Raw genomic sequence first — 27,907 nt, forward strand, 5'->3', positions numbered from 1 at the left:
GTTCGCACTGGCTCTGCCTCCGGCATCTCTTCGCCGGTGCGTCCTCGCTGCGCCCGTAGGTCCCGCCAGCCGGGCCCCGCCTCCTCCGGAGTCCTAGCGATGGGCGGGGAAAGGGACGGGCAGGTCTAGCTCTGCCGGCGCAGCGGTGTCCACCTCAGTCTGGCCACGGTGGAAGACGCGTGCAGCGGCGCCTGGTTGCCTGGAGCGGCCCGGACCCGAGAGGTGAGAAGAGGGAAGCGGACCAGGGAAGAGGGAAGCGGACCAGGAAAGAGGGAAGCGGACCAGGGAAGAGGGAGGGAGCGGTGCCGGCCGCCACGCGGTCAGCGGGCCCGTCCCAGAGTCATTCTGGCTGGGTCCCCGCGCGGTAGAATCCCAGATCAGGGGTCGCCGCCGTGGAGCGGGGCGTGCGTCGGGTTATTTCCCGGGTGGTCCGGGGCCGGGCGAGTGGCGCTGCACCCTGGTGATCCGGGCCTGCTCCTCTGGCTGGCGGCTGCCCACCCGCCCTCCATCCCGCATATCTCGCCGTATCTCGCCGGGTGCCACGCACTCCGCTGCTTTTCCAGTCCTCGTTGATCCGTCTCGAACCTAGATATCTAGAATAGGGATCGAGGAGATAGGAGCCACCACCACCTCGGACAGATGGGGAAACTGAGGCCGGCACAGGCGAGACGGATTGGTTATCTTGGTTATTAAAGATCACACACCCGATTAAGTACAAAATCAGGACCTGTTCTTTCGGACTCACACACTAAGTTGAAATTATTTCACTGGATGGATGGAAACACTAAGACAGAGAGGGCCCAGAGCCTTGCCTAAAAATACACAGCAAGTCTTTTGCAGAGCTAGGACTTGTACCCAGCTCTCCAAACTCATAGACTATCAGGCTGGGCTCCTTCCTTGCACAGATTGGAGACCACAGTGAGTTAGAAACGTTCAGAACTTAAATTGCCTTCCGGCGCCCATTCTAGTTAATCTGTTTTTTCTCCTTGTCCCCAACAGTTCTTTATGTGAAATCTACAACTAATGTGATATGCAATACTAGATTAAGCAGAACTTTTTGTTTTTGAAAATTGAATCAATAAGAAATGGAGGGCCAAAGCTGTTGGAAAGGAATGGACCCTTTAAAAACAAACAGGAATCTCAAGGCAGGATATAGCAACGGACAGAGACTAATAGCTGTCGTTTATTGAGTAAATGCTATGTGCCAGGCACTGTGGTAGGTAGTTGTGTTAGCCTTACAAACCAACAAGTTAGGTAATGTTACCCTATTTTACAGGTCAGAAATTGATGCTGAATAAAGTGAAGTTTTACAAAACCATTGCCATATGACTGCTGAGCAGTATAGCTGGGATCTGAACAGAGATCTGTTTGACTTCCAGAACACATCCAGTGATTCTCCAAGTGTGGTCCTAAGCTCACTGGTTCAGCATCATCTAGGGTGTGGAGTCCTGGATCTCATCCTTGGATTTTCAGGGGTGGTCCTAAGACGCTAACGGCTCTCTGTATTTGACAATTATTGTACTGTAGTGTGCTGCCTCCTAGGGGAAGATCTAGAGATGAACATACTCTGGGCTAGGGGTAATTTTTGAGGAAAAAAAACATTAATCACACTTTTTATTTATTTCTGATTTGACTTTTTTTTTTTTTTTGAGACCAGGTCTCACTCTGTCATCCAGGCTAGGAGTGCAGGGGCACGATCTAGGCTCACTGCAGCATTGACCTCGTGGGTTCAAGCAATCCTTCCACCTCAGCCTCCCGAGTAGCTGGAACCACAGGTGCATGCTACCATACCTGGCTAGTTTTTGTAGAGATGGTGTTTCACCATATTGCCCAATCAGGTTTCAAACTCCTGAGCTCAAGCAATCCTCCTGCCTTGGCCTTCCAAAGTGCTGGGATTACAGGCATGAGCCACTGTGCCCTGCCCACACTTTTATTTTTTATTTTTCCCCCATGATTGACAGAAGGATAATCACACTTTTAGTGAATGTAAACCCCCAGGCAGATGCTTGTCAAGCTTAATTTCTTGACATAAGCTTGGTTTTGGCACGTGGGGGCAGAAGAGTGGGGTTGGAGAGTTAAGTGAGAATGGGGAAAGTAACTCCTTTTTCCTTATCATATAGCTGTTAAATTCTAATTCACTCAACAGATACTTGCTAAGCATTTATTAGGTACAAGACATGTTCAAGACACTGAGAATACAGCTTTGAACAAAACAGCAAGTCAATGCCCTCATGTGAAAGACAATAATGTGTAGTATGGAATGGTGAGAAGAGCTATGGAGAAAAATAAAGCAAAGGGCATAGGAGTGCAAGGCAGGGCTGGGCCCAGGAGGAAGACGTGGAAATGGCAGCAATGGCAGTGGTGCTATTTTTAAAAATATATATATGTGTATATGTATATGTGTATATGTATATGTGTATGTATATGTGTATATATGTGTATATATGTGTATGTGTGTATATGTATATGTGTATATGTATATGTGTATATGTATATGTATATGTACACATTATGTATATACATATATACATATATACACACATATGTATACACATATATATACATATGTATACATATATGTATGTATATACATATATATACACATACATATATACATACATATATATATTTATTTATTTATTTTTTGAGATGGAGTTTCATTGTTGTTGCCCAGGCTGGAGTGTGGTGGCGCCATCTTGGCTTACTGCAACCTCCGCCTCCTGGGTTCAAGTGATTCTCCTTTGTTGGCCTCCCAAGTAGCTAGGATTACAGGCACATGCCACCACGCCTGGCTAATTTTTTTTTTTTTTTTTTTTTTTTTGAGACGGAGTCTCGCTGTGTCTCCAGGCTGGAGTGCAGTGGTGCGATCTTGGCTCACTGCAACCTCTGCCTCCCGGGTTCAGGTGATCCTCCTGCCTCAGCCTCCCGAGTAGCTGGGACCACAGGCATATGCCACCACGTCCGGCTAATCTTTTTATTTTTAGTAGAGACGGGGTTTCACCATGTTGGCCAGGATGGTCTCAATCTCATGACCTCGTGATCCGCCTGCCTCTGCCTCCCAAAGTACTGGGATTACAAGCGTGAGCCACTGTGCCTGGCCTAATTTTTTGTATTTTTTAGTAGAGAGGGGGTTTCACCATGTTGGCCAGGCTGGTCTCAAACACCTGGCCTCAGGTGATCCACCTGCCTTGGCCCCGCAAAGTGCTAGGATTACAGGCATGAGCCCTTGCACCCCGCCTGCTATTTTGCATATTTGTTTAACTTTTTTTTTTTTTTTTTGTAGAGACAAGATCTTGCTATGTTGCCCAGGCTGGTCTCGAACTCTTGGCCTCAAAGTGATCTTCCTGCCTTGGCCTCCCAAAGCGCTGGGATTACAGACATGAACCACTGTGCCTGGCCTCTATTTTATGTATTGTATCTAGGAAGGGACCGATGTATATAAGGTGTCATTTGAGGTTGGGCAACATGAGCAAAGGCCCCAAGGGCAAAGGCTGCTTAATATTTTCATGGACTGGTGATTGAAACACTAGTGCATAGGAGGAAGCAAGACAGTGGCAGTTTCAGGCTCATGCATAGAAGTTTATACCAACGTTTTTAGACCATATCTGGTAGGAGGTAGGGAGCCAGTGCAGATTTTTGGGGAGCATATCCAAATGGTTGACCTCATCTTGCTAATGAATGCTTCTTTTGAAGAAGAGGCATAGTGCTTTAAAAATGTAGGTTCAGGCTGGGCCCTTCCTTGGCTCATGCCTATAATCCCAGCAATTTGGGAGGCCGTGGCAGGCAGATCACTTGAGCTCAGGAGTTCAAGACCAGCCTGGACAACATGGCGAAAACCTGTCTCTACAAAAAATACAAAAAATTAGCTGGGCATGGTGGCGTGCACTTGTGATCCCAGCTACTCAGGAGGCTGAGGTGGGAGGATCGCTTGAGCCCAGGAGGTGGAGGTTGCAGTGAGCCGAGATCATGCCACTGCACTCCAGCCTGGGTGACAGAGTGAGACCCCATCTCAAAAATAAAAATAAAAAATAGCCAGGTGTGGTGGCTCACGCCTGTAATCCTAGGACTTTGGGAGGCCGAGGCGGGTGGATCACGAGGTCAGGAGATCAAGACCATCCTGGCTAACACGGTGAAACTCTGTCTCTACTAAAAATACAAAAAATTAGCCGGGTGTGGTGGCGGGCACCTGTAGTCCCAGCTACTCGGGAGGCTGAGGCCGGAGAATGGCGTGAACCCAGGAGGAGGAGCTTGCAGTGAGCGAAGATTGCGCCACTGCACTCCAGCCTGGGTGACAGAGCAAGACTCCATCTCAAAAATAAAAAATAAAAAAATAAAAAATAAATGTAGGTTCAATATTAGAGGAAACTGAGTGACCATTATACAGGAACTGTGTACTATTTTTGCAACTTTTCTGCAAGTCCACAGTTATTTCAAAATAAAATTTTTTTTTTAAATGTAGGTTCAATAAAGTGTTTAAGGCTGAACTATGTCTGCAACTTTCAAATAGTTCAAAAACAATAACAACAAAACCCATATAAGTATGGAGAGAGAGTGTGTTAACCTCTTATGAATTGTAAAATTGCTAAATAGGTGAATTGTTAGTATGGAAGTGTTCCATGTATCATTCTTTCAACTTTTCTGAAGATTTAAAAACAGCTTCAAAATAAGCAATCAAGCGACAGTATACGTTTGAATCAGGCAGGCTTGTTCAAGTCATGATTCCCCTACTTACAAGCTGTGTGTGGCTGGGCGCAGTGGCTCACACCTATAATCCCAGCACTTTGGGAGGCCGAGGTGGGTGGATCACAAGGTCTGGAGATGAGACCATCCTGGCCAACATGGTGAAACCCCGTCTCTACTAAAAATACAAAAATTAGCCGGGCATGGTGGCAGGTGCCTGTAGTCCCAGCTACTCAGGTGGCTGAGGCAGGAGAATCACTTGAACCTGGGAGATGGAGGTTGCAGTGAGCCGAGATCACACCACTGCACTTCAGCCTGGGCAACAGAGCGAGACTCTATCTCAAAAAAAAAAAAAAAAAAAAAAAAAAGTTATTTCTAAACTACATATTCTAGTCTAGTTTATTTTTATTAAAAATATATTTTTAATTTTTTTTTCTTACACTGTAGCTCTTACCAGTCTAATCTGAGATTTTTCCTTATAAGAGAGGAGACTTACTTTGGTTGTTGACTTGTTCACATTAATGCTGGGTTAATGTTAAGACTTCAGGTTTTCCACAAACTTGAGATCTTTAGGTTGTTTTTAGGTTGACTCTAGTTTTCTTGTAATTATCCGATGTATATACACTTACAGAGACTGGCATAGGCAATCTATTAGAGGAAAAAGGTTAGGAGTCAGGATACTTGGGTTCTGGATCTATCTCTGCCTTTAAGTAGCAAATGATTTCACTAATTTGAATATTTATTTCATTTTATTTTTTGAGACAGAGTCTTGTCTATCGCCTAGGCTAGAGTGCAGTGGCGCAATCTCAACTCACTGCAACCTCCGTCCCCTGGGTTCAAGCGATTCTTGTGCCTTGGCCTCCCAAGTAGCAGGGATTATAGGCATGTGCTACCACTCCTGGCTAATTTTTGGATTTTTAGTAGAGATGGAATTTCACCATGTGGGCCAGGCTGGTCTTGGACTCCTGAGCTCAAGTGATCCGTATGCCTCGGCCTTCCTAAGTGCTGAGATTATAGTTGTAAACCACTGGTACCCAGCTGAACTCTTATTTCTTACCAAAAAATCATGGCGGTTGGATTTCTTGATCTCTGTCTAGCTCTAAAGTCCTGTAATTCAGGAAAACTACCACTTAATGATTCAATCATTTAGTTTGGGACAGAGGGTTATGATTGCCTGGAGTCTAGGGCTCCTGACAACAGGTTACTTTTTCTACTGACCCTCACTGCCTGTGGTTTTAGATTGTGTTATGTGTTAAAAGCAGTTACTTAAACACACACACACAAACATGCATATCACACCATATTTACAACAGGTTGTGAAGCTCAGTTTTAAGTGGCCTAGGTTTCTTAGGAAAATCCCAGTAGAGGTTGAGTATCCCTTATCTGAAATGCTTGGGACTGGCAGTGTTTCCAATTTCTGGATTTTTTTTTTTCTAATATTTGCTTTATACTTACTAGTTGAGCATCTCTAATCTGGAAATCCAAATTGCTCCAGTGAGCATTTCTTTTGAGCATCATGTTGGTGCTCAAAAGTTTCAGATTTTGGTGCATTTTTGATTTTGGATTTTCAAATTAGGGATAATCAACCTGTATCTGATTAATATGTCATCAGATCTATCCAATGAAGCTGTCATATTTTAAAACTAAATATAACTGTTTTTAGAAAAATATTACAAAAAGAAATAAAACCTTGCTTAGACACTTCCTCCCAAAGTTGTGTGTGTCTGGGGACTTAAGAAATACATTTCCCGGCCGGGCGCGGTGGCTCACGCTTGTAATCCCAGCACTTTGGGAGGCTGAGGCGGGCGGATCATGAGGTCAGGAGATCGAGACCACGGTGAAACCCCGTCTCTACTAAAAATACAAAAAAAATTAGCCGGGCGTGGTGGCGGGCGCCTGTAGTCCCAGCTTCTCGGAGAGGCTGAGGCAGGAGAATGGCGTAAACCCGGCTGCGTAGCTTGTCGTGAGCCGGGGTTGCCGCCATTCCCCTCCAGCCTGGGCGGCAGAGCGAGACTCCGTCTCAAAAAAAAAGAAAAAAAAAAAGAAATACATTTCCGAAGGCTGCATATCCAGAGTATTGGAACATTCAGTGGCGATTTCTTAGGAATTGAAATATAAACTGCAATTGAAAACAAAATGACTTAGCTGGGCACAGCGGCATGTGTCCGTAATACGAGCTAATCTGGAAGCTGAAGTGGGGGATTGCTTGAGGCGAGGAGTTCAAGGCTGCAGTGAACTATGATCATGCCACTGCACTCCAGTCTGAGCAAGAGTGAAACTGTGTCTCTTAAAGAAAAGAAAAAGAAAATTATGTAACAGGTTATATTCAAGCTACTCTTTTCCCCTTCAGATAAGAATTAGACTTTATAGCTTTATTGTAGTATAATTGACATACAATAAACTGTACATATTTAAAAGGTACTCTCTCTATATATATATACGTAAAACTGTCACCACAATCAAGATAGTGAACATATCCATCAATCCCTGAAATCTCCTCATGCCCCTTTGTAATCTCTCCCTCCTACCCCTCCTTACTTCCTATCCCAAAATAGCCACTGATGTACCTTCTGTCACTATAAATTTAATAAACTTTTTTTCTTTCTTTTGGTGGAGGTGTCAGGAAATGAACTTGAGGACTGATTAGTTTGCATTTTGTAAAGTTTTTGTCCCTGAAATCTCCTTCATCTAATATCAATGTAGTGTACCATGCAGTGGCATGAAGTACGTGCACAATGGTGTGTAACCATTACTACTATTTATTTCCAAAACTTGAAATTGGAACTCTGGGCCGGGCGCAGTGGCTCACGCTTGTAATCCCAGCACTTTGGGAGGCCGAGGCGGGCGGATCACGAGGTCAGGATATCGAGACCACGGTGAAACCCCGTCTCTACTAAAAAATACAAAAAATTAGCCGGGCGTGGTGGCGGGCGCCTGTAGTCCCAGCTACTCGGAGAGGCTGAGGCAGGAGAATGGCGTGAACCCGGGAGGCGGAGCTTGCAGTGAGCCAAGATTGCGCCACTGCACTCCAGCCTGGGCGACAGAGTGAGACTCTGTCTCAAAAAAAAAAAAAAAAAAAAAAAGAAATTGAAACTCTGTAACCAGTAACTCACCACTTCCCCCAGTACCCAGTAAAATCTATTTTCTGTCTCTATGTATATGCCTATTCTCTCTCTCTCTCTCTCTCTCTCTGTGTGTGTATATATATATATTTTTTGTTGTTGTTGTCGTTGTTGTTGTTATTCTGTCACCTGGGCTAGAGTGCAGTGGCATGATCATAGCTCACTTCAACCTTGACCTCTTTGGCTCAAGCAATCCTCCCTCCTCAGCCTCCCAAAGTGCTGGGATTATAAGCATGAGCCACCCTGCCTGGCCCATTTTGTCTTTTCTAGATATTTTGTATAGGTGGAATCATACAATACTTGTCCTTTTGTGTCCTTTTTTTTTTTTTTTTTAGATCCAGGTCTTTTTTTTATTTTTTATTTTTTATTTGTTTGCATCGTGTCTGTCTTTTGCTTAACATAATGGCGTTAAGGTTCCTCCATGTTGTAGATGAAGAGTATCAGAACTTAATTCCTTTTTAATAGTCAAATAATATTCCACTTTATGGTTATACCATGCTTTATCTGTTCATCTGTTGATGGACACTTGGATTGTTTTCACCTTTTGGCTATTGTAAATAGTGCTGTTATGAACGTTAGTATACAAATATCTGTTTGAGTTACAGTTTTTAGTCCTTTGAGTATAAGCAGAATTACTAGGTCATATAGCAGTGCTGTGTTTGACTTTTTGAGCAACCATCAAACTGTTTTTCACAGTGTTGGCACCATTTTACATTTCTACCAGCAATGTATCAAATGTATCAACTGTCTTTTTTTTTTTTTTTTTTTTTCGGAGTCTCGCTCTGTCACTCAGGCTGGAGTGCAGTGGCGCAATCTTGGCTCACTGCAAGCTCCGCCTCCTGGGTTCACGCCATTCTCCTGCCTCAGCTGCCTGAGTAGCTGGGCCTACAGGCACCCGCCACCACGCCCAGCTAATTTTTTTTTTTTTTTTTTTTTGTATTTTTAGTAGAGATGGCATTTCACCATGTTAGCCAGGATGGTCTTGATCTCCTGACCTCGTGATCCGCCTGCCTCGGCCTCCCAAAGTGCTGGGATTACAGGTGTGAGCCACCACGCCTGGCCTCAGCTGTATTTTTTTTGAGACGGACTCTCGCTCTGTTGCCCCAGCTGGAGTGCAGTGGCGCGATCTTGGCTCACTGCAACCTCCACCTCCTGGGTTCAAGTGATTCTTTGTGCCTTAGCTTCCTGAGTAGCTGGGATTACAGGTGCGCAGGTGTGCACCATCACACCCAGCTAATTTTTGTATTTTTGGTAGAGACAGGGTTTTGCCATGTTGCCCAGGCTGGTCTCGAACTCCTGACCTCAAGCGATTCACCCGCCTTGGCCTCCCAAAGTGCTGGGATTACAGGTATGAGCCACTGTGCCCGGCCTCAAATGTCTTTTAAAGAAACAAAAATTTTTGTCCAACAAAAGTCAAAGCTAATTCTTCTTGGAGAAGTTTTTGTTAAAATAACTTTTTAAAATAAAAAACCATTCTGTCCATCAAAAACTTTATTAGATACTTCCTGTATGTGCCTAATTCTATGCTAGGTCTTATGATAGTACACAAAAAGTGTAGAACATCTTGAATAATTTTAATCTAGTTAGGAAGATAAAGCACATATTCAACAAACGTTTATTGAACATATAAATGGAATTCAGCGGAGAATGAGATACCGTAGACCTTTCCCTCCACCCCATTTATTTTTCCAATTTTCGCTTCTCTCTTGTACTTGAGAACCACATTTCTAATTGCCTGCTGGACACACCATCTGGACATATTATAAAAATCTCAAATCTAAAAAACCCGAAGTCAGATTTTTTGCTGCTTCCTATCTTTCCATTTTCTTCTCCATCTTCCTGTATATCATCCTTCCTTTTGTGTGGTTCTTCTCAGAATTCATCTTAGATTTGTCTGTGTATGTCCTTTAAGCACCACCTCTTACCTAGTTGTACCACTGAAATGGCAAACTTCCTGCCCGTTCCTGCCTTGGAGGTTAGGCCTTTGGTAACTGTAGCTTAGAGGATGAACTCGTGACTTCTTGAGATTACATAAAAACTAATCTTTCACTCCAGCCTTATCTCCTACAACTTCGCCCTTGGAACCTAGTGTGACGTTTTCCTGGGTCTTGGACTATACTGTGATCTTTCACTTGCCTGAGTTATCTTTTCCCTTTTTATTAACATTGCAGCTTCCTACTTCACGTTGGCCTGCAGCCTATTTTCTACTCTCAGAATACTCTAAACCTTTCTGTTACGGTACCTAGAATGCTGTTTAAAACTCTGTCTTAATCCACTGATTGTGGGTAGAAATTGGGTTCTTATTCATTTTAGCAAGAATTTACTGAACCTCTACTGTATGTGCTAAGCATTGTTCTTGATAATGGAAATATAATAAGTACAAGAAAGACTGTAAATAATAGTTTTGCTTATAAGTAATATAATTTCAGAAGTCTGAAGTGCTGTGAAGAAAATAAAGCCAGTAAGGATATAGAGAATGCTGGGAAGGAGGTGTTATTTTATTTGGTTGGGATGGTCAAGGAAGGTTTCTGTGAGGAGGTGACATATAAACTGAGGCCAGGCATGGTGGCTCACACCTGTAATCCCAGCACTTTGGGAGGCAGAAGTGGAAGAATTGATTGAGCCCAGGAGTTCGAGACCAGCCTGGGAAACATAGCAAGACCCTGTCTGTACAAAGAAATAAAAACAAATTAGCCAGGTATCGTGGCGTGTACCTGTAGTCCTAGCTACTTGGGAGGCTGAGGTGGGAGGATTGTTTGGGCCTAGGAGTTCAAGGCTGTAGTGAGCTATGACCATGCCACTGCACTCTAGCCTGAGTGACAAAGTGAGATCCTGTGACTAAAAAAGAAAAATAAAAGCTGAGACCCAAAGGATGAGAACATACCTGTATAGATCTGGGAGATTATTATTCTAGGCAAAGACAACTTGAGCAAGTACAGTGACCCTAAGAATGGAATCAACTTGGCATGTTCCAGCAACTGCAAAAAAGCCAGTAGGAAATAAGGGCAAAAAGGGAGGCAGTGTTCAGATCTTGTAGGCTATTAGAGTATTCCAGGTGAGAGAGGATGGTAGGACAATAGTGAGAAGTGATTGGATTACAAATAGTTTGGGCAGTGGGGAGAGGATAAATATATTATTCAAGGCACAACAGACAGGACTTACTGATGGATTATATAGGAGTATGGCATAGGGGAAAGAAAGATTGACACCTAGGTTTGGGGTCTAGGTTCTGATGCATTGTGTCTAGCACAGTGGTTAGCTTATAGTAGGAGCTTAAAATATGTGTATAATTTAATGAAGACCAGTACCCAACCTCTAGGAGCTCACATAGAAAAGTTAGCCAATCCAGCTGGAGAAGGCTTGTTGACACTTGAGGACATTCATGCAGTAAGCATGGGTTGCAGGCCCATTTAACACAGATGGATCTGAGTTTTCCTCTGTTGAATAGTCGTCTTATCTTTTCCTCCAAAAGATCCTTTTCCTCTCACAGTATTAACTTCTCAGTCTAGGGGAAGGGCCTGGAAAGTAGCCTGTGCCATCCTGGTTGTAGGCATCAGTGAATGAAATGGAGAGGAATACAGAAGGCTTTGCTCGTCCTTGGCATCCCTGGGCCTTTATAGTGCTGTGATCTTCCCTAGACTTGTCTGACAACAGTGAGTTAGAGGATCCGATGGTACTATATACATGGAGAATCTGTCTTGGTTGTACCTGTTTATAGTTTAGTTTTCTTTTTCTTTTTTCTTTTCTTTTTCTGAGGGTCTCATTCTGTCACCCAGGCTGGAGTGCAGTGGCGTGATCTCAGCTCACTTCAGCCTCCACCTCCCAGGTTCAAGCCATTCTCCTGCCTCAGCCTCCTGAGTAGCTGGGATTACAGGCGTGCACCACCATGCCTGGCTGACTTTTCTATTTTTAGTAGAGGCGGGTTTTCATCATGTTGCGCAGGCTGATCTCGAACTCCTGGCCTCAAGCAAGCCACCCGCCTCAGCCTCCCAAAGTGCTGGGATTACAGGTGTGAGCCACTGTGCCTGGCTTAGTTTTGTTTTTCTAAAACCACCTTCAACTATTTTTTATCTGTAAAAGACAAAAGGTAAAATATTAGTTGCTTTAGTGGAAAAAGAATGAAATAATATAACATCAGACCAGAAGATATATAATTATTTGCCAAATGAGTGATATAGTAAGTGACTTTCTCAAAATCGTTCAGGGCCTATGCATTGCCTGCAGATTCAAGTCTAGCTTTCTTAATCCGGCATAAAGGGCCCTCCAGAATCCCCCTCAGGTACCTTTGTAGGCTCCTCTCCCACTAATCCCCCATAACCATTCTCTGTTTTAAACATAACATTCTCATTTCTGATTCTTTTCCTCCAACATTAGAACTATTGCTGTTTGTGTTTTCTTCTCTCTTACCCATATTCCAGGTCTTCTTTCATCCTTTCAAACCTGACCTAGACTTCAGAGCCCAGGTTAGATATGTTCCTCCCTTGAAAACTTTCCAAACAAACTATTCTTAAACTCTTTCAGATGTCTCCCCTCCTTAGATGCCATAATCATAGTAGTCAGCAGCTTCTAGTTTTATTTAGCAGTGAGTTTGTAGCATACATACAGAGGTAAAGGAAAGCATGATTATGGAACTTTGTGGGTTCACACTGGTGGCTGAATTAGTTCTACTTGTAGGACTGTTTCTGAGTGAATACGTAAGTTTCTAAGAGCTAGAGATGGGAAAGGACCATGGCCATGAATGTAGAGAAAGGGAGAGTTGGGAACAAGATTGTTGATATTATTACTGGATCACTTTGGATAGCAGCTAGGTGAAACCGGAATGTGTAGAGTAGCTGAATTTTAAGGTGTTCAGAAATATCTGAAATTAGAGAAGCTAATTATAGATAGGTGGTAGGAATAGTACCATATTAAAAAAGGATCTATTCTTGGGATCCCAAAATGTGCATTTTATTACCTTGCTGTGTCTTTTATAAGCTGAATAAATTACTAAATTGGGCCAGTCCTTTCACTTTTAACCTATGTATGTCTTTATATTTAAAGTGGGTTTCAAGTAGACAGCATACACTTGGGTCTTATTTTTTAATCCTATCTGACAGTCTCCATTTTTAATTAGCATGTTTATACCATTCATATTTAATATGATATGCTTGGATTAAACTCTACCATCTTACTAGCTGTCTTCCGTTTGTTCCATCTGTTTTTTATGTTTTATCTTCCTTTTCTACTTTCTCTTGAGTTGAGAGTTTTTTATGATTCTATTTTGTCTCTACTATTATTTTTTATACCTTTTTAAAAATGTAGTGGTTACTCTTAGGTTTAAATGTACATGTTTAATCAGAGCCTATGTTCAAATAAGATACCATTTCACATCTAGTGTAAGACCTTACAGTTTGCTGGGCATGGTGGCTCATGCCTGTAGTCCCAGCATTTTGGGAGACCAAAGTAGGAGGATCACTTGAGCCCAGGAGTTTGAGACCAGCCTGGGCAATATAGTGAGACCTGATCTCTATTTTAAAAAATAATAATAATCAGAAAATTTTAAAAAGACTTTAAAATTCCCAATTCCCCCTCCCATTCTGTGTGGTTGTTGTCACACATTTATTTTGCATATGCTATAAAGTACATTCCCATTTTTGATTTAAACAGTTATCTTTTAGAGCAATTAAAGATTTTTTAATTGAAAAAATGAATTTTACTTTGTCTTCATTTGTTCCATTTCCTGGACTTTCTTTGTTATGTAGAACTGAATTTCTGATTGGTGTATTCTTTTTGGCTAAAGAACCTTCCTGAAACTGTCTCTCTCTCTGTGTGTATGTCTCTCTCTGTTTCTCTCTCTTTCCCCCACTCTTCTTCTCCTTCCCACTCCCTGTCTCCCCTCCTCTCTCTCTCCCCTTCCCCCCACATATATATGGTGCTGGTCTGCTGGCCTTAAATCCTCTCAGTGTTTATCTGAGAAAGTTTTTATTTCTTTTTCATATTTTATTTTATTTTATTTTATTTTATTTTATTTTATTTAAGACAGAGTCTCTCTCTGTCACCCAGGCTAAAGTGCAGTGGTGTGATCACAGCTCATTGCAGCCTCAACCTCTTAGGCTCAAGCAGTCTTCCTACCTCAGCCTCCGAAGTAGCTGGGACCACAGGCACTCACCACCATGCCTGGCCTCTTATCTTTTAAGATATTTTTTCTAGGTAGAGAATTCTATGTTCAAATTTATATTTCTGGGGTCAGATATGGTGGCTCACACCTGTAATCCTAGCACTTTGGGAGGCCAGGGTGGGAGGATCACTTGAGGCCAAGAGTTTAGGGACCAGCCTGGGGAGCTTAGTAGCAAGACTTTGTCTCTACAAAAAAATTAAAAAATTAGCTAGGCGTGGTGTTGCACACCTGTAATCCTTGCTACTCAGGAGGCTGAGGTGGGAGAATCACTTGAGCCTGGGAGTTCAAGGTCATGGTCAGCCATAATTGCATGTCACTGCACTTCAGCCTGGGCAACAGGGCAAGACCCTATTTCTATAAAAGATATATATTTCTTCGATATAAAGATACCACTCCATCATGTTCTGGCCTCCATGATTTCCAATAAGAAGTCTGCTATAATTCTTTTTTTTTTTTTTTTTTTGAGATGGAGTCTCGCTCTGTCGCCCAGGCTGGAGTGCAGTGGCGCAATCTCGACTCACTGCAAGCTCCGCCTCCCGGGTTCACGCCATTCTCCTGCCTCAGCCTCTCTGAGTAGCTGGGACTACAGGCGCCCGCCACCACGCCCGGCTAATTTTTTTGTATTTTTAGTAGAGACGGGGTTTCACCGTGGTCTCGATCTCCTGACCTCGTGATCCACCCGCCTCGGCCTCCCAAAGTGCTGGGATTACAAGCGTGAGCCACCGCGCCTGGCCGAAGTCTGCTATAATTCTTATTTTTGTTTCTGTATAAGTAATACGTGTTTTTTCTTTGTCTTCAGGATTTTCTCTTTATCTTTTGTTTTCAGCAGCTTGAATGTCATATGTGTAGGTGAGGGTTTTTGTTTTCTTTTTGTTTTTATATTTACTCTTGGAATAGTCTGAGATTCTTGGAGATAGATTATATATTATATATATGTATTTTTTTTTTTTTTTGAGACAGAGTTTTGCTTTGTCACCATGCTGGAGTGCAGTGGCATGATCTTGGCTCACTGCAACCTCCGCCTCCCGGGTTCAAGCAATTCTCCTGCCTCAGCCTCCCGAGTAGCTGGGACTATAGGTGCGCACCACCATGCCCAGCTAATTTTTGTATTTTTTTAGAAGAGACAGGGTTTCACCATGTTGGCCAGGATGGTCTTGATCTCTTGACCTTGTGATCTGCCTGCCTTGGCCTCCGGAAGTGTTGGGATTAGAGGCGTGAGCCACTGTGCCAGGCCTTTTTTTTTTTTTTTTTTTTTTTTTGCGGAGTTTTCATCTTGCTGTCCAGACAGGAGTGCAGTGGCGTGATCTCGGCTCACTGCAGCCTCCAGTTCCTGGGTTCCAGCTATTCTTCTGCCTCGGCCTCCCAAGTAGCTGGGATTACAGGCGTGTGCCACCATGCCCGACTAATTTTGTATTTTTAGTAGAGACCGGGTCTCACCATGTTGGTCATGCTGGTCTCGAACTCCTGGCCTTAGGTTACTTGGATCTATATTTTGATGTCTCTTATTAATTTTGGAAATTTATTGGCCATTATATCTTGAAATATTTCTTCTGCCCATTCTCTCTCTTCTTTTGGTATTCTAATTATGCATATGTTTGATACTTTGATGTGTCCCACAGCTCTTGGATGTTATGTTACATTGTTGATATTGGGGGATTTTTGTTTTGTTTTGTTATTTAAACTGTTTCTGTGTTTTAGTTTAGGTAATTTCTGTTTACCTGTCTTTGAGTTCATTGATTCTTTCTTTGGCTTTCAGGTCTACTAATGATCCTATCAAAGACATTCATCATCTCTGTTACTGTGTTTTTCACGTTTAGCATTCCTTATTTGATTTTTTCTTACAGTTTCCATTTCTTTGTTTTACTTTCTAGTATTAATTTTTATCTATATTCTTCCCAGATAGCAGCCATACAGGGCAAGATTTGGATTCCATTAGTTTTTTCTTATGTCTCTTTTGCATATCTTAGGTTTGGAAAAACCCTTTGACCCAGAAATCACCAAGAGCTCTCCAAAATAGGATGTTGGTGCAATCAAGCTAGCTTTAGAAAGCAGGAAATGACAGGAGAGTCACAGACTGTTTGCATTGTAGAGCAAATTGCTGCTGGGTGTATCTATCCATCAACCTGATTGATTTTCTCAGGGTCAGTGGTCATCTAAGTCTATTCTTTATTTGCTTATCTACTTCAGAAGCCCATTAAAATATTTTCTCTTGTTAAACCTAAACAAAAATGAATATGGGTTACTTTTATATATCTTGTGTTCTTGAATAAGTCATAGGTCCTGGATTTTGGCAGTTTGGTAACATTAGGTTTATAGAACCTCACAAGGGCTCATTTTTCTGTCAGTTCCAAAACAAGAAACTTCCTGAGTCCTTCATCTAAAATATATTGTCTTGGCTGGGTACGGTGGCTCATGCCTGTAATCCCAGCACTTTGGGAGGCTGAGGCGGGTGGATCACCTGAGGTTAGGAGTTTGAGACCAGCCTGACCAATATGGTGAAATCCTGTCTCTACTAAAAATGTGAAAATTAGCCAGGTATGGTGGCATACACTTGTAATCCCACCTGCTCAGGAGGCTGAGATAAGAGAATTGCTTGAACCCAGGAGGCGGAGGTTGCAGTGAACTGAGATCGCACCACTGCACTCCAGCCTGGGCAACAGAGTGAAACTCTGTCTCAAAAAAAAAAAAAAAAAAAAAAAAATTGTCTCTATCTGGCCACAGTCACAAATGTTTGTTCATTTGTTCATTCATTCATTCAAATGTTTTGTAAGCCTGCTATCTCAGTGTTACTACATTACATTCAGATTACACTGATGAACAAGATATCTTTCCTCCAGGAGCTAGAGAGATTCCTACTTCACTAATACAAGAGTATGGTTAGTACTATAATGGAGGTGCAACATGCTATGGGACACAGAGGATGTAGTATTTCATTTGGGCTAGGGGAGATTGGTTAGTGCTTTCGGGAAAAGGTAGCATTGTAACTGGGTTTTAAAAAATTATTAGGATCTTGACAGGCAAAAAGGTGGATGGCCATTCTAAGCTAAGTAAACAGCTTATGTAAAGGCACTAATTCATGAAGTATTTGGTAAACAATTTATGCTCTATTCCTTTGAGAGCCTTTTGAGAACCTTTGAGGTTCATTTTCTTCTCTTACTCCGGTTATTAGACTTATTATTTTTTGTTGTCCTTTCTCTTTTTCTGGCTATTTTTACTTTCTTTGTTTTCCTATAGTTCCTAGTGGTAGATCTTATGGCATTAGTTTTATAGTCTAGGACACAGAGATGGAGGATCACCTGTATTGCCTCCAAGTGGAAGTGCAGGGCAACATTATTTCTCTATTCAACCTGTGTTTCAGAGTGTGTACTTAGAATAGTAAAGTGAATCTTGCATGAATGTGGGCCCTGCCCACAGGGCAGATGACTCCATACTAGAACATAGTGCAATAGACCAAAACCTTCTACAGCATGTATGAGACACTTGGCCCATCGACCCTCTTCATGCCCTTTACATTCAGCACCCTCATATTGACTTCTCTCTCCTCTTTCCTGCCAAGCAAGGGAGTACTGTTCAAAGACGCAAATGCATTCTGCCCTAGTTTCCTTTTATTGCCAAAAACATTTATCTTTACCCTGCAACCTACTTCTTCTTCTATTTATTTTCAACATTTAGCAGGTTGTTTAAAAAGGGACCAAAAAATAAAAAAGGATCATCTTCCTTGTTTCAGGACTGGTAGGTAGGAGTTAAGGTTAAGGTAGGGGTTAAGACCAGATCCTATTTTGCAGTCTGCCTGGGAGGCGAAAAACCTGGGAAGAAGACCACTGGTAGCATATGTATGGAAAGGAGACAGGCTGCCCTTACATCTTTTCTGGAGGAAAAACTGCCAGGGGGAGCCAGGCATATATGGAGAAGAATCTTTAATGGTTTATACTCTTGGGAAGTCCTGTACCCAGCCAGTTATTTGCTTTGACTTGGCTGTTTAAGGTCTGGTTCTGGTCTTTTTTTTCCCCCTAACCAAGACAAATGAGGCTCAATTAAGGAAAAGGGACATAAGATACCTATTCTAAAACTGAATTCCTCTTAACTCTCATGAAATGACAAGTAGAATTGTTAGTATATGTGAGCACTGAGAATTACTTTATTGATGAACACTGGTATTTTCTCTGGTGTAGGAAGCTGAACCATCTATCTCCAGAAATGTCTTCGGAAAGTAAAGAGCAACATGACCTTTCACCCAGAGACTCAGCTGAAGGAAATGACAGTTATCCATCTGGGATCCATCTGGAACTTCAAAGGGAATCAAGTACTGACTTCAAGCAATTTGAGACCGATGACCAATGCAGACCTTATCATAGGATCCTTATTGAGCGTCAAGAGAAATCAGATACAAACTTCAAGGAATTTGTTATTAAAAAGCTGCAGAAGAATTGCCAGTGCAGTCCAGCCAAAGCCAAAAATATGATTTTAGGTTTCCTTCCTGTTTTGCAGTGGCTCCCAAAATACAACCTAAAGAAAAACATTTTAGGGGATGTGATGTCGGGCTTGATTGTGGGCATATTATTGGTGCCCCAGTCCATTGCTTATTCCCTGCTGGCTGGCCAAGAACCTGTCTATGGTCTGTACACATCTTTTTTTGCCAGCATCATTTATTTTCTCTTGGGTACTTCCCGTCACATCTCTGTGGGCATTTTTGGAGTACTGTGCCTTATGATTGGTGAGACAGTTGACCGAGAACTACAGAAAGCTGGCTATGACAATGCCCGTAGTGCTCCTTCCTTAGGAATGGTTTCAAATGGGAGCACATTATTAAATCACACATCAGACAGGATATGTGACAAAAGTTGCTATGCAATTATGGTTGGCAGCAGTGTAACCTTTATAGCTGGAATTTATCAGGTAAGGAGCAATGAAACAATTGGTTATTTCTAGAAAAGTTATCTAGTACATGAAATCTCATGTCTGTAAGGGATCTGAGGAATCACAATAATTAAAGGTATCGTTTATTGAGAGTTCAGGATATATGAAGGGTAGAGGCAAAATTCAAACCCTAACCTGACTCCACAGGTAATATAAGGCTGGTTCACTGGACCTCCACCACCCAGTACAACTCTTTAATTTTACATGTCAGAAAATCTTGGCTTTGCTTGAGATTATTTGTGGCTGGTTATTGGCAGAGTCAGCATTAGCAGTTAGGCAAGTGGGTAACGGAATGGGGATTGGGAGTGCAGGAGTTTCTCACTTTTTTTTTTTTTTTTTTCTGGAGACAGGGTCTCACTCTGTCACGCTGGAGTGCAGTGGCACTATCTTAGTTCACTGCAACATCTGCCTCCCTGGCTCAAGCAGTCCTCCTACCTCAACCTCCTGAGGAGCTAGGACTACAGGCACATGCTACCACACCTGGCTGATTTTTATTTTTTTTATTTTTTTATTTTTATTTTTTGTAGAGACAGGGTTTTGCCACGTTGCCCAGGCTGGTTTCAAACTCCTGAGCTCAAGCAATTCTTCCGTCTTGGCCTCCCAAAGTGCTGGGATTATAGGCATGAGCCACCACACCCAGCCTCAAATTCTAAATGTCTCTTACCTTCCATTAAAATTGCTGATCTATTGAGCGACTCTTACTAAAGGTAGTGGTTGTCTTGGATTGTTGGGGATGGAGGGAAAAAGTTGGGGACCACAGTTTCATATTATCAGCCAGGAGAAAGGATAAGAAATCAAATTCTTGAGTCTCCCATAGAATCCACTAATCTGTCATTATCATCATGCCCCTGGCTTTTGGCATCCAGGAGTCAGTGCCAGGATTAAACCTTCTCTAATAGAGGCATTTCAAACCAACAAGGGAAGGGGAAGAGTAGCTCACTTTAGTTGGTGTTCAGATGAGTGGGGAGGGAGAGTGAAGATGGTGTGAAGATGAGCTGTCTACTCATATATAATGATAAATAATAAGTCTACTTACTTATTTATTATTTATTCATTTATTTATAAAGAGACAGGGTCTCTCTATGACCAAACTCCCGGGCTCAAGTGATCCTCCCAACATTGCTTCCCCAAATGCTGGGATTACAGGCATGAGCCATCACGCCCAGCCAACTTCTGCCTTTTTGTTTGTTTGTCTCACCAAGAAGGAAGAAGGCATAACAATTCTGAAAACTTATTAGACATTGGAAAATATAAAGAAGTAAAAATGCAGAATTTTTATTAATATGGGAGACAGTGTGGCATAAGTACATATATACTGCATGAGAATGGTTTCTTAGTATGAGGTTAAAGATAAGTCTACAATAATTTTTAAAGTGTGATTCTATTTTGATGTAAATCTAATTTTTTGTTTTGCCAATTAAAACTTCACTTGTACACTTGCTTTTAGCCAAGAGGCTGAGAAGCAGTAAGACTTCACTTTTACAGTAGTGATTTGTAATTTAAGGAAAATACATGGTTTCTTAACTAGAAGAATTTTTTCCAATTTGAAGTTTTCTTGTGGATCCTTGAGAATGTTTTTCTTTTAAAAGAGGTCTGTTCTTTGTGATGGGAAGAATGAAAAAAAAAAAAGAGGTCTGAACCTTATTCAAGTTTAAGAAACATTGTATGAAAAGAAAGAAATCCAAAGTTCCTTTCTCACCTGGGCTAATAAGTAACAGTGTGACCTTGGGCAAGTTGCTTAGCCCTTTAAACATAATTTTCCTTTCTGTAAAATGAGAGGATTGATATATGATTGTGTTTATTCTAGCTCTGACATTCTGTGATGCTCTGATGATATGTCTCCATGCAAGAAATGTCAGGATAATATAAAATTTAGAAGTTCTTTTCTATTGATATTTAACACTTCTATATCCTTCCTTCCAGGTAGCAATGGGCGTCTTTCAAGTGGGTTTTGTTTCTGTCTACCTCTCAGATGCCTTGCTGAGTGGATTTGTCACTGGTGCCTCCATCACTATTCTTACATCTCAGGCCAAGTATCTCCTTGGGCTCAACCTTCCTCGGAGTAATGGTGTGGGCTCACTCATCACTACCTGGATACATGTCTTCAGAAACATCCATAAGACCAATCTCTGTGATCTTATCACCAGCCTTTTGTGCCTTTTGGTTCTTTTGCCAACCAAAGAACTCAATGAACACTTCAAGTCCAAGCTTAAGGCACCGATTCCTGTTGAACTTGTTGTTGTTGTAGCAGCCACATTAGCCTCTCATTTTGGAAAACTACATGAGAATTATAATTCTAGTATTGCTGGACATATTCCCACTGGGTTTATGCCACCCAAAGTACCAGAATGGAACCTAATTCCTAGTGTGGCTGTAGATGCAATAGCTATTTCCATCATTGGTTTTGCTATCACTGTATCACTTTCTGAGATGTTTGCCAAGAAACATGGTTACACAGTCAAAGCAAACCAGGAAATGTATGCCATTGGCTTTTGTAATATCATCCCTTCCTTCTTCCACTGTTTTACTACTAGTGCAGCTCTTGCAAAGACATTGGTTAAAGAATCAACAGGCTGCCATACTCAGCTTTCTGGTGTGGTAACAGCCCTGGTTCTTTTGTTGGTCCTCCTAGTAATAGCTCCTTTATTCTATTCCCTTCAAAAAAGTGTCCTTGGTGTGATCACAATTGTAAATCTACGGGGAGCCCTTCGTAAATTTAGGGATCTTCCCAAAATGTGGAGCATTAGTAGAATGGATACACTTATCTGGTTTGTTACTATGCTATCCTCTGCACTGCTAAGTACTGAAATAGGCCTACTTGTTGGGGTTTGTTTTTCTATGTTTTGTGTCATCCTCCGCACTCAGAAGCCAAAGAGTTCATTGCTTGGCTTGGTGGAAGAGTCTGAGGTCTTTGAATCTGTGTCTGCTTACAAGAACCTTCAGACTAAGCCAGGCATCAAGATTTTCCGCTTTGTAGCCCCTCTCTACTACATAAACAAAGAATGCTTTAAATCTGCTTTATACAAACAAACTGTCAACCCAGTCTTAATAAAGGTGGCTTGGAAGAAGGCAGCAAAGAGAAAGATCAAAGAGAAAGTAGTGACTCCTGGTGGAATCCAGGATGAAATGTCATTGCAACTTTCCCATGATCCCTTGGAGCTGCATACTATAGTGATTGACTGCAGTGCAATTCAATTTTTAGATACAGCAGGGATCCACACACTGAAAGAAGTTCGCAGAGATTATGAAGCCATTGGAATCCAGGTTCTGCTGGCTCAGTGCAATCCCTCTGTGAGGGATTCCCTAACCAAGGGAGAATACTGCAAAAAGGAAGAAGAAAACCTTCTCTTCTATAGTGTGTATGAAGCGATGGCTTTTGCAGAAGTATCTAAAAATCAGAAAGGAATATGTGTTCCCAATGGTCTGAGTCTTAGTAGTGATTAATTGAGAAAGTAGATAGAAGAATGTCTAGTCAATAGGTTAAAATTTCAAGTGTCCAACATTTCCCAGTTCCACAGTGGAAAATTTCACACACTTGAAATTTTAACCAAGTGGCTAGATATTATTCATCCTTTGAAGCTAATGGCATTTGTATATACACACTGCAGCAGAGCTTGTAGCTGGACAGAGTCAAAAAGAAGAAAATACGGTTTCAGGCTTTCTTGCAGATACGAAGTATTCTTGGAATGCAATAAGTATGTATTGAACTGTACTGTAAAGTAGCCCCAAAACTTAATTACTCTCCTGTTTTAGGGGTTATACATTTGGATTGTTCATTCTCCGAGAGATGAAGCGGTGAAGTTGGGATTTGCATCGGAAGTGCCGTAGACTTCTTTATGTGGCTCAGTGGAGAGAGGGAAAGAATGTTGCACCTGCTCTAGTACCAATAGGTCAAGAGGCTTCTGGATCACAAAGTCATAACTAGACAGGTTTGTTCTTATAGTTTTCTATCCCCAGTCTTTGCTCCCCAGATGGCAGTAGTTTTTAGTAGGAAAGTGCCATTCCTCTCCTTAAGGCACAGTCTCATCAGAAGTCTGGGCAGGTTTGTAACATCCTAAGAGCCAGCCTGACATTAGACAGAATACCCTTTGTAATACATTGGAAATTTTTAGTCATGCCTTTTTGTTTAGGGTAAACAGGTCAGCACAAAGAGCTCTTCAAAATCAGAAAAAACAACAGGAGTCCTTCCTTGTCTTTTCTGTGATCTCTGTCTGTCCTTGTTTCTGAGACTTTCTCTACCATTAAGCTCTATTTTAGCTTTCTAGTTTGTTTCCCACGGAATCTGTCCTAAACTGGTGTTTTTGTTAGTGACAGTCTTGCCAGTCAGCAATTTCTAACAGCATTTTAAATGAGTTTGATGTACAGTAAATATTGATGACAATGACAGCTTTTAACTCTTCAAGTCACCTAAAGTTATTATGCAGGAGGATTTAGAAGGATCACATTCATAAAACCCAAGTGCTATGGGTGTATTATTCATAATAGCTGGCCCACAGGTCATGAATTGAGGAGGAATTTCCTTTCAAAAAGCAAGAATGTCCAACACTGAAAGTTTATAGTTTTATATTTGGACCTTGAAAGGTAAGAAAAAACCAGGTTCTCCAAAGTTAGGAATAGGGAACTAATTTATGAAACAGCCATCTTTAAAGAAAAAAAAAAAGCAAACTGCAAAAGTACAAAATCATTTTTCAATCTGTTCCCAGTTTCTAAACAATTTTAAATATTTATGAGAAGCAAACCCTATGTGTAGGGCATCTGTTGGAGTGGGATGCTTTTAGACATATATTAAGTATGTAGATGTTTAATATGTATATTTAAAATGCATATATATTGTATTATATCTACATTATCCTATGTAGATATATGTAACTTAACTTTATTGTTAGCTCCATAAGCTGCCAGTGTTGCTTTTCTGTTGGTAGAGCTCTCCCATTTGGTGACATGGAAAATACCTTTCCATTATCACAACAAAGCAGTTGCTCAGTAGAAAGTCTGGATTTCTGTCTTATAGGTGATTCACATTATAATTAAGTGTAGGCTTCCTGAATTTTTACATCCTTTTAGAACTTGGGTCTGGAATTCCAGAAATGTTAATTGTTGCTTGTATTTGTGCTTGTTTGTTTTTAGCCAGTATTTGCCCTTTCTATCCAGCCTTATGAATAATAGCAGTAAAATCACAGTATCTTGGTCAGTCTTTATTTTTTTCCTTTTTTCTTTTTTAAGAGACAGTCATCCAGGCCAAAGTGCAGTGTGATCATAGCTTACTGAAGCTTCCAACTCCTGGGCTCAAGTGATCCTTCCATTCTGGCCTCCTAAGTAGCTAGACCATAGGTATGCATCACCACACCCTGCTAATTTTTTTAATTTTTTCTAGAGAGGGGATCTAACTGTGTTGCCCAGGCTGGTCTCAAACTCTAGGCTCAAGCAATCCTTCAGCCTCAGCCTCCCAGAGTGTTGGGATTACAGGCGTGAGCCAGTGCACTTGGCCAAGTTATTTGTTTTTAATCTCTCTTGCCCTTCTCCCAAGGCAGGCTTAAGTTGAGACTATTATAGTATCTAATACCCTGTAACAGAGTAATGAGTACATGCTTAAGACGTTATAATTAGCCAACACCAACACAGCAAAAAATATAATTCCAGCCAAAGACTGGAAAATCCCTCAGAAGGAGGGATAACAGGATTTGACCTTTACCAGCGATTTCTGTCCATATGTGGATGTAAACAGTTCTGGAACGTTATGCATGCAGTTAGCGAATCCTTGAATTATGTTCTGGTTTGTACTTGTGCCATCCATCCAAACAAACAAGAGATTCTGCTTTTGGTAGCTATCTGTAGAAACATTTAAGATGTCACTAGAATTTACATTTCATCCTCTCTACTTGGGTTGAGGTTGCCTATACTTACATATTGTTAAAATGTTTTGGTTGCTGATATTCAGAGGAATCAAACCTAGAACCAAAGCCTAATTTGCCAATAAAAAAAACTGTTTTCGGCCAGGCGCGATGGCTCATGCCTGTAATCCCAGCACGTTGGGAGGCCGAGGCGGGTGGATCACCTGAAGTGAGGAGTTCGAGACCATCCTGGTAACGCTGTGAAACTCCATCTCTACTAAAAATACAAAAAATTAGCCGGGCGTGGTGGCACACGCCTGTAGTCCCAGCTACTCAGTAGGCTGAGGCAGGAGAATCACTTGAACCCGGGAGGCGGAGGTTGCAGTAAGCCGAGATTGTGCCACTGGACTCCAGCCTGGGTGACAGAGCGAGACTCCGTCTCAAACAAACAAACAAACTGTTTTCATTTGCTGTCTTGACCAAAGGATAGGACTTTAGTTCATTAAGCATTATTTTAAACACTGTATTGATACAAAAATACTTTGCTTACTCTAAACTTTAGAGTCTAAATGAAGCATTTTCTCAGTACAAAATTCTGAATATCATAAAATGGTTATTTAATTGAAACGTAGTGTGGTATACTCTTGATGGTTAGAACTCTTACATCCTTATTTATTTTTAAATTTGTTACAGCCAAAGGGTTGGAGTGTGCCAGTGCACAGGTAGACTAAGGAAAACATTGTAGAGAAGTGAAGAGAACAGACCATTGAAAAGACTATTATCCGACCAGTGGAGGCAGAAAAGAGAGGAACCCAGTTGAATAGGATCTAATCCCTGGTTAGCCCCCACACAATAATAGGGAGACAAGGATTAGGAGCCATACCTCTGAGAGCAAGGTCTCTTTCTAGAGCAAATTTCTCTTTCTAGAAGGGGAGGGGCACAGGGTCACAGATTCACCAACGCTGAAAGGGCTGAGGAGCTCATGGTAGCCTGGGTTGACCTACTCTGGAGCGCGGTGTCTTCCTTCTAAACTGAGTGACTGTAGTACTATCTGTGCCTCTGATGGTAATAAAACTGACAGATGTCTAATTTTTTTTTAAGTAGGACCAAAGGAAAACAAGATTTAGATAGTCTGACTTTGCTTTTGAACAACAGACATTGCAAGTCAAAATTGTTTTCAAATTTACGTATGGTAAATGATGCACTTTAAAAATGTGTCTAGGTGTTAGACGATTTCATTAGACTCTTAATGCTAATGGGTAGTACGTTTTAACAAGAATAGCAGTTCTCTGCTGCAATATTCCCATAGTAAGTGGTCATTTAAGAACATGTTAGGGTTAGCCCTGATCTGATTATAAAAGTGAGAAAAGGGCTACAGTGCATTTCTTGGTAACTTAAATTGAGTCTTGAAGATACAACGATCCATTCGAGTTCTGTGATCCTTATTGTTCTTAATTGTGTTTCTCTATGTATTGTTACAGATGAGCCATAGGTTTCTTTGTATCAATGTAGACATTACTTCAGATACCTCTGAGGACCTACCCAGCAGTCTAGGACCCTGGGCCAAGTGCTGGGACTATGGTACTAAATCCAGTAGGTGGGCTGTGTGGTAACTCTCCCAGGGAACACACTAGGGTACTTGGGGAGGTGCTTTGTGGAGCATGTTGAAGCTTTGAGATCTGAGCAGGAGGCAGTGATGTCCCTGGTCTATTCAGGGAAAGAGTTCAGTGTGAAATGGTAAACATCCAGTTGACAGGATTTAGATTTTGCTTAGTTTTTCTGCCTTTTAATGTTTCTATCCCCCATCTCAGTGTTTTCTTTATCCATTCTAGTGATGCCTTATTTGAAACTGGGCTTAAACTGCAAAAACAATGAAGTTGGATTTAGGAAGCTGTTAGATCATTGAGTGGTGTTGAGAGTGCAGTTTCACTAGCAGTGAAGTTTCCTTGAGCCTAAAATTAAAAAAAAAATTAAAAAGAATCAGTTTTTTTAATTAAAAAAATAGAAAGCTGTTAGGCTCCTAATTTGTGGGGTTTTTTTTATAAATACAGTTTAGATAATCCTGAATGGAATCATTAACTTGGTTGCTAATTACAAGAATGAAAATTATAATGGAAAATGACAAAATAATATACCAGCTGGTTTGTTATTATAGTCCATGTACTAAAATACTATTGAAATATGTTAAAGGTAAATTTTTAAGGTTTAAAAAAATTTAGTAACGTACAGGGATGGAGAATTTAGATGTCAGAGTTGGGGAGATTTATTTTTATAAGGTAATTTTTATCCTGATAAGGACTTAAAAAAAAAGTTTTGCAACTGAAATTTCAAAGTAAACATGTTAAGTACAGTTAAAAAGTAAAATAAGCATTATAGTAAATAGTGGATTCTCTTATGTGTATTTTTTATCTTAGTGTTGTAAAATTGGAAAAGAATGGACTGAAGTCTAAAAACTGGAATAATGAAGGACACTAAACGCCTTTATTGTAGATACTATGTTTGTAAGTCTATAGGTAAGCAACTTAAGCCAAAAAGGTCTTTCAACCAAAACTTTAATCAACTTATTTTGGAGACGTTCTCTTCCCTTATCTTATGCACCATCCCTAAAATAATAAGATACATGGGATCAAACAGCCCTTGCCTTTTCAACACAAATCAGTTGGAAAATTATGGTTTGAGTCCTGTTGCTGCCATGGCTTCTGTTTCTCAGAAATGAGTGTGTATGAACATACCCATCTATGTAATAGGCTACCTTTTTTTTGTCTTCTTTGGAACTTTGTACACAAACCAAGACAATATCAGGGTGACAGATGAATGAACTTAAATTTTCAGTCTTGTCTATTCACCAAAAAAGTATACTGCCTGTTTTTTCTTTAATTATTCAAGGTTGATGACTTTTAGGAGCATGTTTTATACCGTATTTTTTAATTAAAGCAAGTGCCTTGATGTAATTCCATGTAAATCATTGCTTAACCCTCTTATGGGATGAGGATGAGTTATTAATGTATTGAAGCCTACTGGAAAGGAGGGGGAGTTGGTTAATAGCAGATACTTTTCTTCTAGAAGGTTATGTTTTATGCTGTTTATTATGTAAGATCCTGTAGGTATGTTGAGATTTAGAGGTTTCATTTATTTTGTCTGCTAATAAATTGTCACTCTAATAATGCATTACTCTGTATTTAAATTATTTAAGTGCAAGG

The 27,907-nt window shown here is 41.1% G+C and overlaps 1 protein-coding gene across 1 annotated transcript; it reads left to right on the forward strand.

Moving 5' to 3' along the window:
* Positions 1-27,875, forward strand: SLC26A2 (solute carrier family 26 member 2). The gene is made up of 3 exons (XM_032158337.1): positions 1-222; positions 18,132-18,855; positions 20,800-27,875. The coding sequence occupies exons 2-3, from the start codon at positions 18,157-18,159 to the stop codon at positions 22,318-22,320; spliced, it is 2,220 nt and encodes a 739-aa protein (XP_032014228.1). The 5' UTR covers positions 1-222; positions 18,132-18,156; the 3' UTR covers positions 22,321-27,875.
* The last annotated feature ends 32 nt before the right edge of the window (positions 27,876-27,907 follow it).

Source organism: Hylobates moloch, unplaced genomic scaffold, assembly GCF_009828535.3.
Source record: "Hylobates moloch isolate HMO894 unplaced genomic scaffold, HMol_V3 SCAFFOLD_6, whole genome shotgun sequence".
Taxonomy (NCBI): Eukaryota; Metazoa; Chordata; class Mammalia; order Primates; family Hylobatidae; genus Hylobates; species Hylobates moloch.